General features: G+C 47.6%; 1 protein-coding gene across 1 annotated transcript in view; it reads right to left on the bottom strand.

Moving 5' to 3' along the window:
• nfatc1 (nuclear factor of activated T cells 1) overlaps positions 1–3,184 on the bottom strand; it is a gene marked incomplete at both ends in the record, with an annotated part of 52,710 nt that extends 49,526 nt beyond the window's left edge. Inside the window, 2 exons of the mRNA XM_080525755.1 lie at positions 1–696; positions 3,166–3,184. The exon at positions 1–696 is cut by the window's left edge and continues 391 nt beyond it. Of these exons, the coding sequence (XP_080381881.1) occupies positions 1–696; positions 3,166–3,184 (715 nt within the window). The remainder of the gene's footprint in view (positions 697–3,165) is intronic.
• Positions 3,185–13,341: the final 10,157 nt, after the last annotated feature.

The following is a 13,341-nucleotide window of genomic DNA, read 5'->3' as shown; positions in this document are numbered from 1 at the left end:
GCTTGTAGGACCCGGTCCCGCCCCCGCCGTTGAAGCTGTACTTCCGTTTCCCGCCGCAAGGGGAGTTCGGCCTGGAGCCCCGCTGGCCTGTCCAGCTGTCGTCGGTGACGCTGGTGCGGGGGGAGGCGGAGGGGGAGTGGCGGGGGGAGGAACCAACACCGCCACTGTGGACGTTGACCTGGCCGCAGGAGGCGTCGCCGGGCAGGCTGAGGGAGGAGGAGCCCTTGGGGGAGACGCACGGCGACTGCCACGGCGAGTTCTGTGGCGAGTTGTCGTAGTTGTAGGAGAAGCCCGACTCGTAGGAAGAGGCGTCCGACTGACAGCTGCGGGACGAGACGCTGGAGGCGGGGCTTAGGCAGCTGGGGTCGCGGTAGCCGTCCGGGTTGGGCAGCGTCAGCGTCACGATGGAGTTGAGGCGCTTGGCGACCGGGAGGCTGCTCTCCTCAACCTCCTCCTCGGGGAACTGCCCGTAGGCCGTGATCTCAATGCGGGGGCTCTCGAGGGCCGGAGCGCCGTTCGGACGCACCCCCCCAGGAGAGTGGTAGTACCCCACGATCCTCATGTCCTCCTGGGCCGCGTAGCTGGGGGGCTGGCTGTTGGAGACGGAGATAGAGGGGCTGTTGGGGCTGTGGTACTGGGAGGACAGGCAGGGGTTCCCCAGGGAGAGGCTGACGTTGGGGGTGTAGCTGTACACCTCTGGAGGAGAACGGAGATTAAATGAAACATTATTTGTCATGTACATCGCATACAGACATAATTGATACAGGGAAATGCTTTGGGATCTTGCCCCTCGATCAACAACAGTCAACATCTACAAATCAATAATATAACAATACAATATAATATATTGACTGATTTTAGTATCATGATCACAACATAATTCTTTGGTTAATCAGGAATAGGACTACCACTAAAGCACGTCTTCTACTGAAGCAGTTGCCCGTTAGTGGCAGAACAAAGAGATTCTGGTGCTCTGGTGTTGTTTAAGATGGCATGTAAACAAAGCAACGCTTGATGGACTGACTCACCGACGCAGAACGTAAACATCTTCCAACATTCAAATGAGAGCGAAAACCAAAGACTTAAAAATAATCTAAGGGTCTCCCCGCCCCCCACCCAAGTCCCCCTGCCAACACTCAGAGCCCACAACAAAACCAGCTCTGATAGCAAACCCCCCCCCCCCCCGCAAAAAAAGGAAATCAGGTGAGAAATCCAAATAAAAGAGCCCGAAATAACCCCACTCTAAAAATAAACCAACACAGCAAAAGCAGATGTCGACTAGACTAACTTTATTTCCATTTCACGTCACCTCTGGGATTTTATGTCTTATAATATACATAGTATAAATACATACTACATACAGCACAGCAGTCAGAACATTACAGAAACACACTGCTGCTTTTGTTGGCTAGCTCCATTTTCCAATATAGCTCTTGAACATAAACACCTGCCTGACGTGACCGGTTTGTTAGCATGAATAAAAGTGCAAGCTGTACTCCAGGCAGGGGAGGGTATGCCAGCTGCACCTCCCAGGCAGGCGGGGCCATGCCAGCCCCCCCACAGGGGTATGAGGGCATACGAACCTCTGAGTGTGCTAACACGCACAAGCTGTGGCACAGACGTTGGTTACAACGACCTCAAGCAGGGGGTGGAGGGTTGGGGGGGTTGGGGTACAGGGGACCTGAGTAATCAATCAAACTACTGGGGAGATGAGGAGTGTGAGGGGAGGGGGGTGTATGGGGGAGGGGGGGGTACAGGCCAGGGACCTGAGTAATCATACTACAGTCAGCACATTGCTCCTAATGAGAGATAATACGAGCAGGCCTCGTCAGACCGCATGCCATCGCCCACAGGGCACCCGTCTCCGCAGGGCTCCTCGTCTGCTGTGAATTAGAGGAGACTTCTGAGGCGACCGTGACCACTATGACATCACGGCACACGCCACTCCCTGTCGTCTTGGTTACGGCAAGGCCGTGTCTCTAGATAGACTAAATTCTCTTCACAGGCTGCGTGGATGCTGTCACATCAACACACCGCTTGTAGTTGTTGTGTATGCTCAAAGGGAGGCTGGTGGAGGTAGAAATCGGAGGACGGGCTCATTGTAATGCAAGGAATGGAATGAGGAGTGGTATCAAACATGCACCGTGCATTACACTGAGCCCTTCCTCCAATTTCTACCTCCACCGGCCTCCACTGGTATGCTCTGATTCAGTTCCACTACACACCATGGATGTCTTCCCATAGCACTTAGTGTTGTACTAGAAAGTCTTACTTGTAGTGATTGTGTTGTAGGCCTACAGTTGTTTCATTTTCACTTTCAAGCGAATGTACTATACTGTACTAAGTCGCTCAGGATACACGACAGCGTCTGCTACATGACTAAAATGTGATAAAGGTCCCAAATCTAAATTTGGAGCGTTTCTCAACAAGGACCACAACAAAGTGGGTTGTATTGACCAATGTTGTCAGTGGCTGAGAGCTTCCACACCCACCATCCTTCCCTAGGGAGGGGTGATAGCCTATGATGTTCTTATAACGAGGTCGTGCGTGTTACACGTTCCTTATTATTGCATTATTTTAACATATATCAAACGTCTATGCGTACAAACAACCAAGGTTGCATTTATACTTTTATATTGTAAACTTATGAATATGAAAATGACAATACAAATTCAAAAGTCAAGTAGCCTAACCTAACGTGCGATGATGAATCAGTTATATTTGTGTTATGTGTTGATTGATTGCCAACACACGTAAACAAAAAGGAAAGACACAATTAAGAAAATGATTATTTTTCTTACCCTAAATATTTTGAGTGAATTATTATTATTGATATTATATATATATTATCATTATATATATATATATATATATATATATATTATTATTATTGATATTTAACTGTTAATCAAGTTAGTCACGTGTTCAGTGTAGGCATAGCTACAGTAAGATACCTGAGCAATCTAGGAGAACAGTTCACAAGCACTGATATGACACCTGAGAAGAAAGTCCGGCACAGACCAGACAAGCCACCTCTTTACCACCGGGCTAGACAGTGTACGCGAAGCAGCGTCGCGACTGACTGACACGTTTAGACATGTGCAACAAACTGGACAATTTCTTACCAACAAAAGTGACAGAAACAGAGAAGCGCAGCCTACTCACCCTCTTCTGCGGATTTCATTTTTCTTACAGCCAACGTTGCAGAAAAGCGAACTTTTAATACAGCAGCGGGTCGGTGTTTTTTTATATATCCATATAGCTGCGTGTCCACGCTCACGATGATGGAGATCTTCCCGTTATATACGTTTAAACCCAGCGGATACGGCAAATCCACGTAATGAGAAAACTAATAAATGAATGTGCATAAAAAAACGCGGTTCGAAGAGAAATACAAATCCTATCTAAAGTTTAAAAAAGAAACTTGGTCACATCTGGATACAGCAAATAAAACGAAACGCGCGTATTAAAACATCACAATTTGGATGCAGAGCCTTTCTGAAATAAAGATTTAAGAAAAGTATTGCCTGGTTTAAGGAGTATATGAGTAGTTTTGTGGAGGGAAATCCTAATGGTGTGGGTCTGTGTGACGCACTGCTTGGTTGCAGGGAGCGCTCCGGCGCTTTTAAACCCGGGGATCACCTCCCTCCCGGCGCCCCGCCCTCCGAGCAGTGACGTCACCTCCACGTCGGACTAACGGACTGCTTTTATGGAGATCCTCTTTTCTCATCGGGGGTCCAGCTGCAGACGTGGTAGCCTAGATGTTAATAAGCTGGACTGGCAACGCTGCTTTTACTGTGTATAGGATAGGTGTGTGCTGTGTGTCGGAGAATCTAATGCAACATTTTTGCACTGAAACTTTTTTTTTAAAATGTTCCTTTATTTATTCAGGGAAGTTCCTTTGAGAACAAGGTCTCTTTTTCAACGGTTCCCTGACCACAACATAATACACATCACTATTATTTACATTGAGATTTTTAAAAGGACACAATTTACACAATTACACCATTTTCTTTTTATAGATAACATTCAATTATAACAACACTCCTCCACTAAGGAATCTTTAATCTGGTTCCTGAAATGGCCCCATGATACTAAAGCAGGAAGTCTTAATGTGTCCTGCAGGTCATTACATGCTGGAGGAGCACAGTGATTAAAGGAATTTCTACCAGCTCAGAGGAGACACGTAGTCCTCGAGGACTAACCGCTCTTGAGACCATGTCTGATAAGTGCTAGGTCTCCAGGTGATAAGGGATGGAGAATTCAAGAGCCAGTGTTGGGTCCTTCCAGGGGTTAGGGACAGCTACCCCACTGCCTGAAATAAAAGACAGTGTTGAGTACGAAACCTATAAATTGGAAATACAGTATACATTTAAATTATGTATACATTATGGAAAACAATTGGAATTTTTCCTCACAAGAAGATGTCTGTCTGTATAGACATCCCCTCATACGCCATGCCACTGCCACAGCTGCATTAGCACGACTGTGTTGAAACAAATCATCTCAATTCATTGGGTAGAGTGTAGGTAGAGTGTAGGTAGAGTGCAGGTAGAGTGTAGGTAGAGTGCAGGTAGAGTGTAGGTAGAGTGTAGGTAGAGTGTAGGTAGAGTGTAGGTAGAGTGTAGGTAGAGTGCAGGTAGAGTGTAGGTAGAGTGTAGGTCGAGTGTAGGTAGAGTGTAGGTAGAGTGCAGGTAGAGTGTAGGTAGAGTGTAGGTAGAGTGTAGGTAGAGTGTAGGTAGAGTGCAGGTAGAGTGCAGGTAGAGTGTAGGTAGAGTGTAGGTAGAGTGTAGGTAGAGTGTAGGTAGAGTGTAGGTAGAGTGCAGGTAGAGTGTAGGTAGAGTGTAGGTAGAGTGTAGGTAGAGTGCAGGTAGAGTGTAGGTAGAGTGTAGGTAGAGTGTAGGTAGAGTGTAGGTAGAGTGTAGGTAGAGTGCAGGTAGAGTGTAGGTAGAGTGCAGGTAGAGTGCAGGTAGAGTGTAGGTAGAGTGCAGGTAGAGTGTAGGTAGAGTGTAGGTAGAGTGCAGGTAGAGTGTAGGTAGAGTGTAGGTAGAGTGTAGGTAGAGTGCAGGTAGAGTGTAGGTAGAGTGCAGGTAGAGTGTAGGTAGAGTGTAGGTAGAGTGCAGGTAGAGTGCAGGTAGAGTGCAGGTAGAGTGCAGGTAGAGTGTAGGTAGAGTGCAGGTAGAGTGTAGGTAGAGTGCAGGTAGAGTGTAGGTAGAGTGTAGGTAGAGTGTAGGTAGAGTGCAGGTAGAGTGCAGGTAGAGTGTAGGTAGAGTGTAGGTAGAGTGTAGGTAGAGTGTAGGTAGAGTGTAGGTAGAGTGCAGGTAGAGTGCAGGTAGAGTGTAGGTAGAGTGCAGGTAGAGTGTAGAGTGTAGGTAGAGTGTAGGTAGAGTGCAGGTAGAGTGCAGGTAGAGTGCAGGTAGAGTGTAGGTAGAGTGCAGGTAGAGTGCAGGTAGAGTGTAGGTAGAGTGTAGGTAGAGTGCAGGTAGAGTGTAGGTAGAGTGCAGGTAGAGTGTAGAGTGTAGGTAGAGTGCAGGTAGAGTGTAGGTAGAGTGCAGGTAGAGTGTAGGTAGAGTGCAGGTAGAGTGTAGGTAGAGTGTAGGTAGAGTGTAGGTAGAGTGTAGGTAGAGTGTAGGTAGAGTGTAGGTAGAGTGTAGGTAGAGTGCAGGTAGAGTGCAGGTAGAGTGTAGGTAGAGTGTAGGTAGAGTGTAGGTAGAGTGCAGGTAGAGTGCAGGTAGAGTGCAGGTAGAGTGTAGGTAGAGTGTAGGTAGAGTGCAGGTAGAGTGCAGGTAGAGTGTAGGTAGAGTGTAGGTAGAGTGTAGGTAGAGTGCAGGTAGAGTGTAGGTAGAGTGCAGGTAGAGTGTAGGTAGAGTGTAGGTAGAGTGTAGGTAGAGTGCAGGTAGAGTGCAGGTAGAGTGTAGGTAGAGTGTAGGTAGAGTGCAGGTAGAGTGTAGGTAGAGTGCAGGTAGAGTGCAGGTAGAGTGTAGGTAGAGTGTAGGTAGAGTGTAGGTAGAGTGTAGGTAGAGTGTAGGTAGAGTGCAGGTAGAGTGTAGGTAGAGTGTAGGTAGAGTGCAGGTAGAGTGTAGGTAGAGTGTATGTAGAGTGTAGGTAGAGTGCAGGTAGAGTGTAGGTAGAGTGTAGGTAGAGTGTAGGTAGAGTGCAGGTAGAGTGTAGGTAGAGTGTAGGTAGAGTGCAGGTAGAGTGCAGGTAGAGTGTAGGTAGAGTGTAGGTAGAGTGTAGGTAGAGTGCAGGTAGAGTGTAGGTAGAGTGTAGGTAGAGTGTAGGTAGAGTGTAGGTAGAGTGCAGGTAGAGTGCAGGTAGAGTGTAGGTAGAGTGTAGGTAGAGTGCAGGTAGAGTGTAGGTAGAGTGCAGGTAGAGTGCAGGTAGAGTGCAGGTAGAGTGTAGGTAGAGTGCAGGTAGAGTGTAGGTAGAGTGTAGGTAGAGTGCAGGTAGAGTGCAGGTAGAGTGCAGGTAGAGTGCAGGTAGAGTGTAGGTAGAGTGCAGGTAGAGAGTAGGTAGAGTGTAGGTAGAGTGCAGGTAGAGTGTAGGTAGAGTGCAGGTAGAGTGCAGGTAGAGTGTAGGTAGAGTGCAGGTAGAGAGTAGGTAGAGTGTAGGTAGAGTGCAGGTAGAGTGTAGGTAGAGTGTAGGTAGAGAGTAGGTAGAGTGCAGGTAGAGTGCAGGTAGAGAGTAGGTAGAGTGCAGGTAGAGTGTAGGTAGAGTGTAGGTAGAGTGCAGGTAGAGTGCAGGTAGAGTGCAGGTAGAGTGCAGGTAGAGTGTAGGTAGAGTGCAGGTAGAGAGTAGGTAGAGTGTAGGTAGAGTGCAGGTAGAGTGTAGGTAGAGTGCAGGTAGAGTGCAGGTAGAGTGTAGGTAGAGTGCAGGTAGAGAGTAGGTAGAGTGTAGGTAGAGTGCAGGTAGAGTGTAGGTAGAGTGTAGGTAGAGAGTAGGTAGAGTGCAGGTAGAGTGCAGGTAGAGAGTAGGTAGAGTGCAGGTAGAGTGTAGGTAGAGTGTAGGTAGAGAGTAGGTAGAGTGCAGGTAGAGTGCAGGTAGAGAGTAGGTAGAGTGCAGGTAGAGAGTAGGTAGAGAGTAGGTAGAGTGCAGGTAGAGTGCAGGTAGAGAGTAGGTAGAGTGTAGGTAGAGTGTAGGTAGAGTGTAGGTAGAGTGCAGGTAGAGTGTAGGTAGAGTGTAGGTAGAGTGTAGGTAGAGTGCAGGTAGAGTGCAGGTAGAGTGCAGGTAGAGTGCAGGTAGAGTGTAGGTAGAGTGTAGGTAGAGTGTAGGTAGAGTGCAGGTAGAGTGCAGGTAGAGTGTAGGTAGAGTGTAGGTAGAGTGTAGGTAGAGTGTAGGTAGAGTGTAGGTAGAGTGCAGGTAGAGTGTAGGTAGAGTGCAGGTAGAGTGCAGGTAGAGTGCAGGTAGAGTGTAGGTAGAGTGTAGGTAGAGTGTAGGTAGAGTGCAGGTAGAGTGTAGGTAGAGTGCAGGTAGAGTGCAGGTAGAGTGTAGGTAGAGTGTAGGTAGAGTGTAGGTAGAGTGTAGGTAGAGTGCAGGTAGAGTGTAGGTAGAGTGTAGGTAGAGTGTAGGTAGAGTGTAGGTAGAGTGCAGGTAGAGTGTAGGTAGAGTGTAGGTAGAGTGTAGGTAGAGTGTAGGTAGAGTGTAGGTAGAGTGTAGGTAGAGTGCAGGTAGAGTGCAGGTAGAGTGTAGGTAGAGTGCAGGTAGAGTGTAGGTAGAGTGTAGGTAGAGTGCAGGTAGAGTGCAGGTAGAGTGTAGGTAGAGTGCAGGTAGAGTGTAGGTAGAGTGCAGGTAGAGTGTAGGTAGAGTGCAGGTAGAGTGCAGGTAGAGTGCAGGTAGAGTGCAGGTAGAGTGTAGGTAGAGTGTAGGTAGAGTGTAGGTAGAGTGTAGGTAGAGTGCAGGTAGAGTGTAGGTAGAGTGTAGGTAGAGTGTAGGTAGAGTGTAGGTAGAGTGTAGGTAGAGTGCAGGTAGAGTGTAGGTAGAGTGTAGGTAGAGTGCAGGTAGAGTGTAGGTAGAGTGTAGGTAGAGTGTAGGTAGAGTGTAGGTAGAGTGTAGGTAGAGTGTAGGTAGAGTGTAGGTAGAGTGCAGGTAGAGTGCAGGTAGAGTGTAGGTAGAGTGTAGGTAGAGTGCAGGTAGAGTGTAGGTAGAGTGTAGGTAGAGTGTAGGTAGAGTGCAGGTAGAGTGTAGGTAGAGTGTAGGTAGAGTGCAGGTAGAGTGTAGGTAGAGTGTAGGTAGAGTGTAGGTAGAGTGCAGGTAGAGTGTAGGTAGAGTGTAGGTAGAGTGCAGGTAGAGTGTAGGTAGAGTGTAGGTAGAGTGTAGGTAGAGTGCAGGTAGAGTGTAGGTAGAGTGTAGGTAGAGTGTAGGTAGAGTGTAGGTAGAGTGTAGGTAGAGTGTAGGTAGAGTGCAGGTAGAGTGCAGGTAGAGTGTAGGTAGAGTGTAGGTAGAGTGCAGGTAGAGTGTAGGTAGAGTGCAGGTAGAGTGCAGGTAGAGTGCAGGTAGAGTGTAGGTAGAGTGCAGGTAGAGTGTAGGTAGAGTGTAGGTAGAGTGTAGGTAGAGTGTATGTAGAGTGTAGGTAGAGTGCAGGTAGAGTGTATGTAGAGTGTAGGTAGAGTGTATGTAGAGTGTAGGTAGAGTGCAGGTAGAGTGTAGGTAGAGTGTAGGTAGAGTGTAGGTAGAGTGTAGGTAGAGTGCAGGTAGAGTGCAGGTAGAGTGCAGGTAGAGTGTAGGTAGAGTGTAGGTAGAGTGTAGGTAGAGTGCAGGTAGAGTGTAGGTAGAGTGCAGGTAGAGTGCAGGTAGAGTGTAGGTAGAGTGCAGGTAGAGTGTAGGTAGAGTGTAGGTAGAGTGTAGGTAGAGTGTAGGTAGAGTGTAGGTAGAGTGTAGGTAGAGTGCAGGTAGAGTGTAGGTAGAGTGTAGGTAGAGTGCAGGTAGAGTGTAGGTAGAGTGTAGGTAGAGTGTAGGTAGAGTGTAGGTAGAGTGTAGGTAGAGTGCAGGTAGAGTGTAGGTAGAGTGTAGGTAGAGTGTAGGTAGAGTGTAGGTAGAGTGTAGGTAGAGTGCAGGTAGAGTGTAGGTAGAGTGTAGGTAGAGTGCAGGTAGAGTGCAGGTAGAGTGTAGGTAGAGTGTAGGTAGAGTGCAGGTAGAGTGCAGGTAGAGTGTAGGTAGAGTGCAGGTAGAGTGTAGGTAGAGTGTAGGTAGAGTGTAGGTAGAGTGTAGGTAGAGTGTAGGTAGAGTGTAGGTAGAGTGTAGGTAGAGTGTAGGTAGAGTGTAGGTAGAGTGCAGGTAGAGTGTAGGTAGAGTGTAGGTAGAGTGCAGGTAGAGTGTAGGTAGAGTGTAGGTAGAGTGTAGGTAGAGTGTAGGTAGAGTGCAGGTAGAGTGTAGGTAGAGTGCAGGTAGAGTGCAGGTAGAGTGTAGGTAGAGTGTAGGTAGAGTGCAGGTAGAGTGCAGGTAGAGTGTAGGTAGAGTGCAGGTAGAGTGTAGGTAGAGTGTAGGTAGAGTGTAGGTAGAGTGCAGGTAGAGTGTAGGTAGAGTGCAGGTAGAGTGTAGAGTGTAGGTAGAGTGTAGGTAGAGTGCAGGTAGAGTGCAGGTAGAGTGCAGGTAGAGTGTAGGTAGAGTGCAGGTAGAGTGCAGGTAGAGTGTAGGTAGAGTGTAGGTAGAGTGCAGGTAGAGTGTAGGTAGAGTGCAGGTAGAGTGTAGAGTGTAGGTAGAGTGCAGGTAGAGTGCAGGTAGAGTGTAGGTAGAGTGCAGGTAGAGTGTAGGTAGAGTGCAGGTAGAGTGCAGGTAGAGTGTAGGTAGAGTGCAGGTAGAGTGTAGGTAGAGTGCAGGTAGAGTGCAGGTAGAGTGCAGGTAGAGTGCAGGTAGAGTGCAGGTAGAGTGTAGGTAGAGTGTAGGTAGAGTGTAGGTAGAGTGTAGGTAGAGTGCAGGTAGAGTGTAGGTAGAGTGTAGGTAGAGTGTAGGTAGAGTGTAGGTAGAGTGTAGGTAGAGTGCAGGTAGAGTGTAGGTAGAGTGTAGGTAGAGTGCAGGTAGAGTGTAGGTAGAGTGCAGGTAGAGTGCAGGTAGAGTGCAGGTAGAGTGTAGGTAGAGTGTAGGTAGAGTGCAGGTAGAGTGCAGGTAGAGTGTAGGTAGAGTGTAGGTAGAGTGCAGGTAGAGTGTAGGTAGAGTGTAGGTAGAGTGTAGGTAGAGTGCAGGTAGAGTGTAGGTAGAGTGTAGGTAGAGTGTAGGTAGAGTGCAGGTAGAGTGTAGGTAGAGTGTAGGTAGAGTGCAGGTAGAGTGTAGGTAGAGTGTAGGTAGAGTGTAGGTAGAGTGCAGGTAGAGTGTAGGTAGAGTGTAGGTAGAGTGTAGGTAGAGTGCAGGTAGAGTGTAGGTAGAGTGTAGGTAGAGTGTAGGTAGAGTGCAGGTAGAGTGCAGGTAGAGTGTAGGTAGAGTGCAGGTAGAGTGTAGGTAGAGTGTAGGTAGAGTGTAGGTAGAGTGTAGGTAGAGTGTAGGTAGAGTGTATGTAGAGTGTAGGTAGAGTGTAGGTAGAGTGTAGGTAGAGTGCAGGTAGAGTGTAGGTAGAGTGTAGGTAGAGTGTAGGTAGAGTGTATGTAGAGTGTAGGTAGAGTGTAGGTAGAGTGTAGGTAGAGTGCAGGTAGAGTGTAGGTAGAGTGTAGGTAGAGTGTAGGTAGAGTGTAGGTAGAGTGTAGGTAGAGTGTAGGTAGAGTGCAGGTAGAGTGCAGGTAGAGTGCAGGTAGAGTGTAGGTAGAGTGTAGGTAGAGTGCAGGTAGAGTGCAGGTAGAGTGTAGGTAGAGTGCAGGTAGAGTGTAGGTAGAGTGCAGGTAGAGTGTAGGTAGAGTGCAGGTAGAGTGCAGGTAGAGTGTAGGTAGAGTGTAGGTAGAGTGCAGGTAGAGTGTAGGTAGAGTGCAGGTAGAGTGTAGGTAGAGTGTAGGTAGAGTGCAGGTAGAGTGCAGGTAGAGTGCAGGTAGAGTGTAGGTAGAGTGCAGGTAGAGTGCAGGTAGAGTGTAGGTAGAGTGTAGGTAGAGTGCAGGTAGAGTGTAGGTAGAGTGCAGGTAGAGTGTAGGTAGAGTGTAGGTAGAGTGCAGGTAGAGTGTAGGTAGAGTGTAGGTAGAGTGTAGGTAGAGTGTAGGTAGAGTGCAGGTAGAGTGTAGGTAGAGTGTAGGTAGAGTGTAGGTAGAGTGTAGGTAGAGTGCAGGTAGAGTGTAGGTAGAGTGTAGGTAGAGTGTAGGTAGAGTGTAGGTAGAGTGTATGTAGAGTGTAGGTAGAGTGTAGGTAGAGTGTAGGTAGAGTGCAGGTAGAGTGCAGGTAGAGTGTAGGTAGAGTGTAGGTAGAGTGCAGGTAGAGTGCAGGTAGAGTGCAGGTAGAGTGCAGGTAGAGTGTAGGTAGAGTGCAGGTAGAGTGTAGGTAGAGTGTAGGTAGAGTGCAGGTAGAGTGCAGGTAGAGTGTAGGTAGAGTGCAGGTAGAGTGTAGGTAGAGTGTAGGTAGAGTGTAGGTAGAGTGTAGGTAGAGTGCAGGTAGAGTGTAGGTAGAGTGCAGGTAGAGTGTAGGTAGAGTGTAGGTAGAGTGCAGGTAGAGTGTAGGTAGAGTGTGGGTAGAGTGTAGGTAGAGTGTAGGTAGAGTGTAGGTAGAGTGCAGGTAGAGTGTAGGTAGAGTGCAGGTAGAGTGCAGGTAGAGTGCAGGTAGAGTGTAGGTAGAGTGTGGGTAGAGTGTAGGTAGAGTGTAGGTAGAGTGTAGGTAGAGTGCAGGTAGAGTGCAGGTAGAGTGTAGGTAGAGTGTGGGTAGAGTGTAGGTAGAGTGTAGGTAGAGTGTAGGTAGAGTGCAGGTAGAGTGTAGGTAGAGTGCAGGTAGAGTGCAGGTAGAGTGCAGGTAGAGTGCAGGTAGAGTGCAGGTAGAGTGCAGGTAGAGTGCTCCATGTGTTGCGCAGGCTAGGCTGATGGAGGTAGGAATCAGAGGACGGGGCTCATCGTAATCGTAACAGGATGGAATGGAATGAGGAATGGTTTTAATCCTCTGTGTTTGATACCGTTCCTTATTTTCGTTCCATGCATTACAATGAGCCGCCCTTCGATTGTAATGCATGTTGGACATGTTTCATAACTTACATTACAACATTGCAATGAGTCTGTCCATCGTTTTCTACCTCCACCAGCCTTCCCTGGGATTGCATTTCTCTCCTTGAGAGATATCACCTGTAATTATTAAGTTCATTCATTAAGTGAATCATCTATCCATTAGTCATCACAATAAAAGTAATGCTCTGCTCGGACCAGGGGCCATTAGCAGTCATAATGAGTGGCATAATTATTTTATTTTATTTTTTTTAATACAGTAGAGAAACTGAACAGGTGGATGGAGAGGTTTCAGGAGGGACAGTTAAGGTGTGCCTGGCTGGCTCAACCAATGTTTATGTTTTCAAAACCTTACACTATGGGGGAAAAAACGGTTTTAACATAATCAATATTGTTTTAATGGCTGTGGGTCTGAGATGCTGTGCTGGCTTATAGGCTTCTCTAAACCAGGGGAGGCTGATGGAGGTAGAAATCGGAGGACGAGCTAATAGTAATACCATTCCATTCCATGCATTTCAACCACCCCGTCCTCCGATTTCTACCTCCACGAGCCTCCTAAGCTCTCCAGCGCTGCTGTAACCCAAGCCCTGCCTCTCCCTGCACCCTAGAGGCAAGATTAATTCATCCAGCATCCTTCTATCTCTTTCTTCTGGCTCCATAAACAGGCCGAGCGGCCAATGCCACGGCTATAACATACGACACCAAGAATGTCCTTAACCAAGATTTATGAGCAGCCTAATCCTCGCTAATGTTTTACACAAATCTTCTGCCATTTTCACCCCGATACAGACATTTGTCAAATAGTTAGTTCAACAGATGCTGCTGTTATAGGCCTTGTCTGCTTACTGTAGATGGTTGTATTACGAGTGTTAAAATAAGCAAGGAAACGCATGGCGTAGTTTGGTGAGGTGCAGGCTGGCGGGAGACACTAAAGGATAGAAAGAGAGCTGCACTTGTCTTGATCTGATGCTAATTACTGTATTTAACCAACATACCGACTTTCAATCCCTAAATCAAATCCTGAAGAAGGAAGCTTGCAGCTGAAACATTGGTTTAATAAAATAATTAGCATCGGAGCAATTAGCATTAGCAATCGGCATTAGCATTCAGCATTAGCATCGGAGTGTGCAACTCTCTTTCTATCTAGTTTGTATAAAGAGTGTAACCGGCGAGGTTTGAACCGGGGACGTAGACGTTCATCCCACGTCGCCTTACCTCCGAATCACGTTGTTCTCACCCTTCCTTTGGAGGTCTAGAGATGTTACTATTCGCAGATTCCGTTGGAATG

This window comes from Nansenia antarctica (genome assembly GCF_963989245.1).
Source record: "Nansenia antarctica genome assembly, chromosome: 3".
In the NCBI taxonomy this organism is placed as follows: domain Eukaryota; kingdom Metazoa; phylum Chordata; class Actinopteri; order Argentiniformes; family Microstomatidae; genus Nansenia; species Nansenia antarctica.
This window is presented reverse-complemented; position numbering and strand designations above follow the sequence as displayed.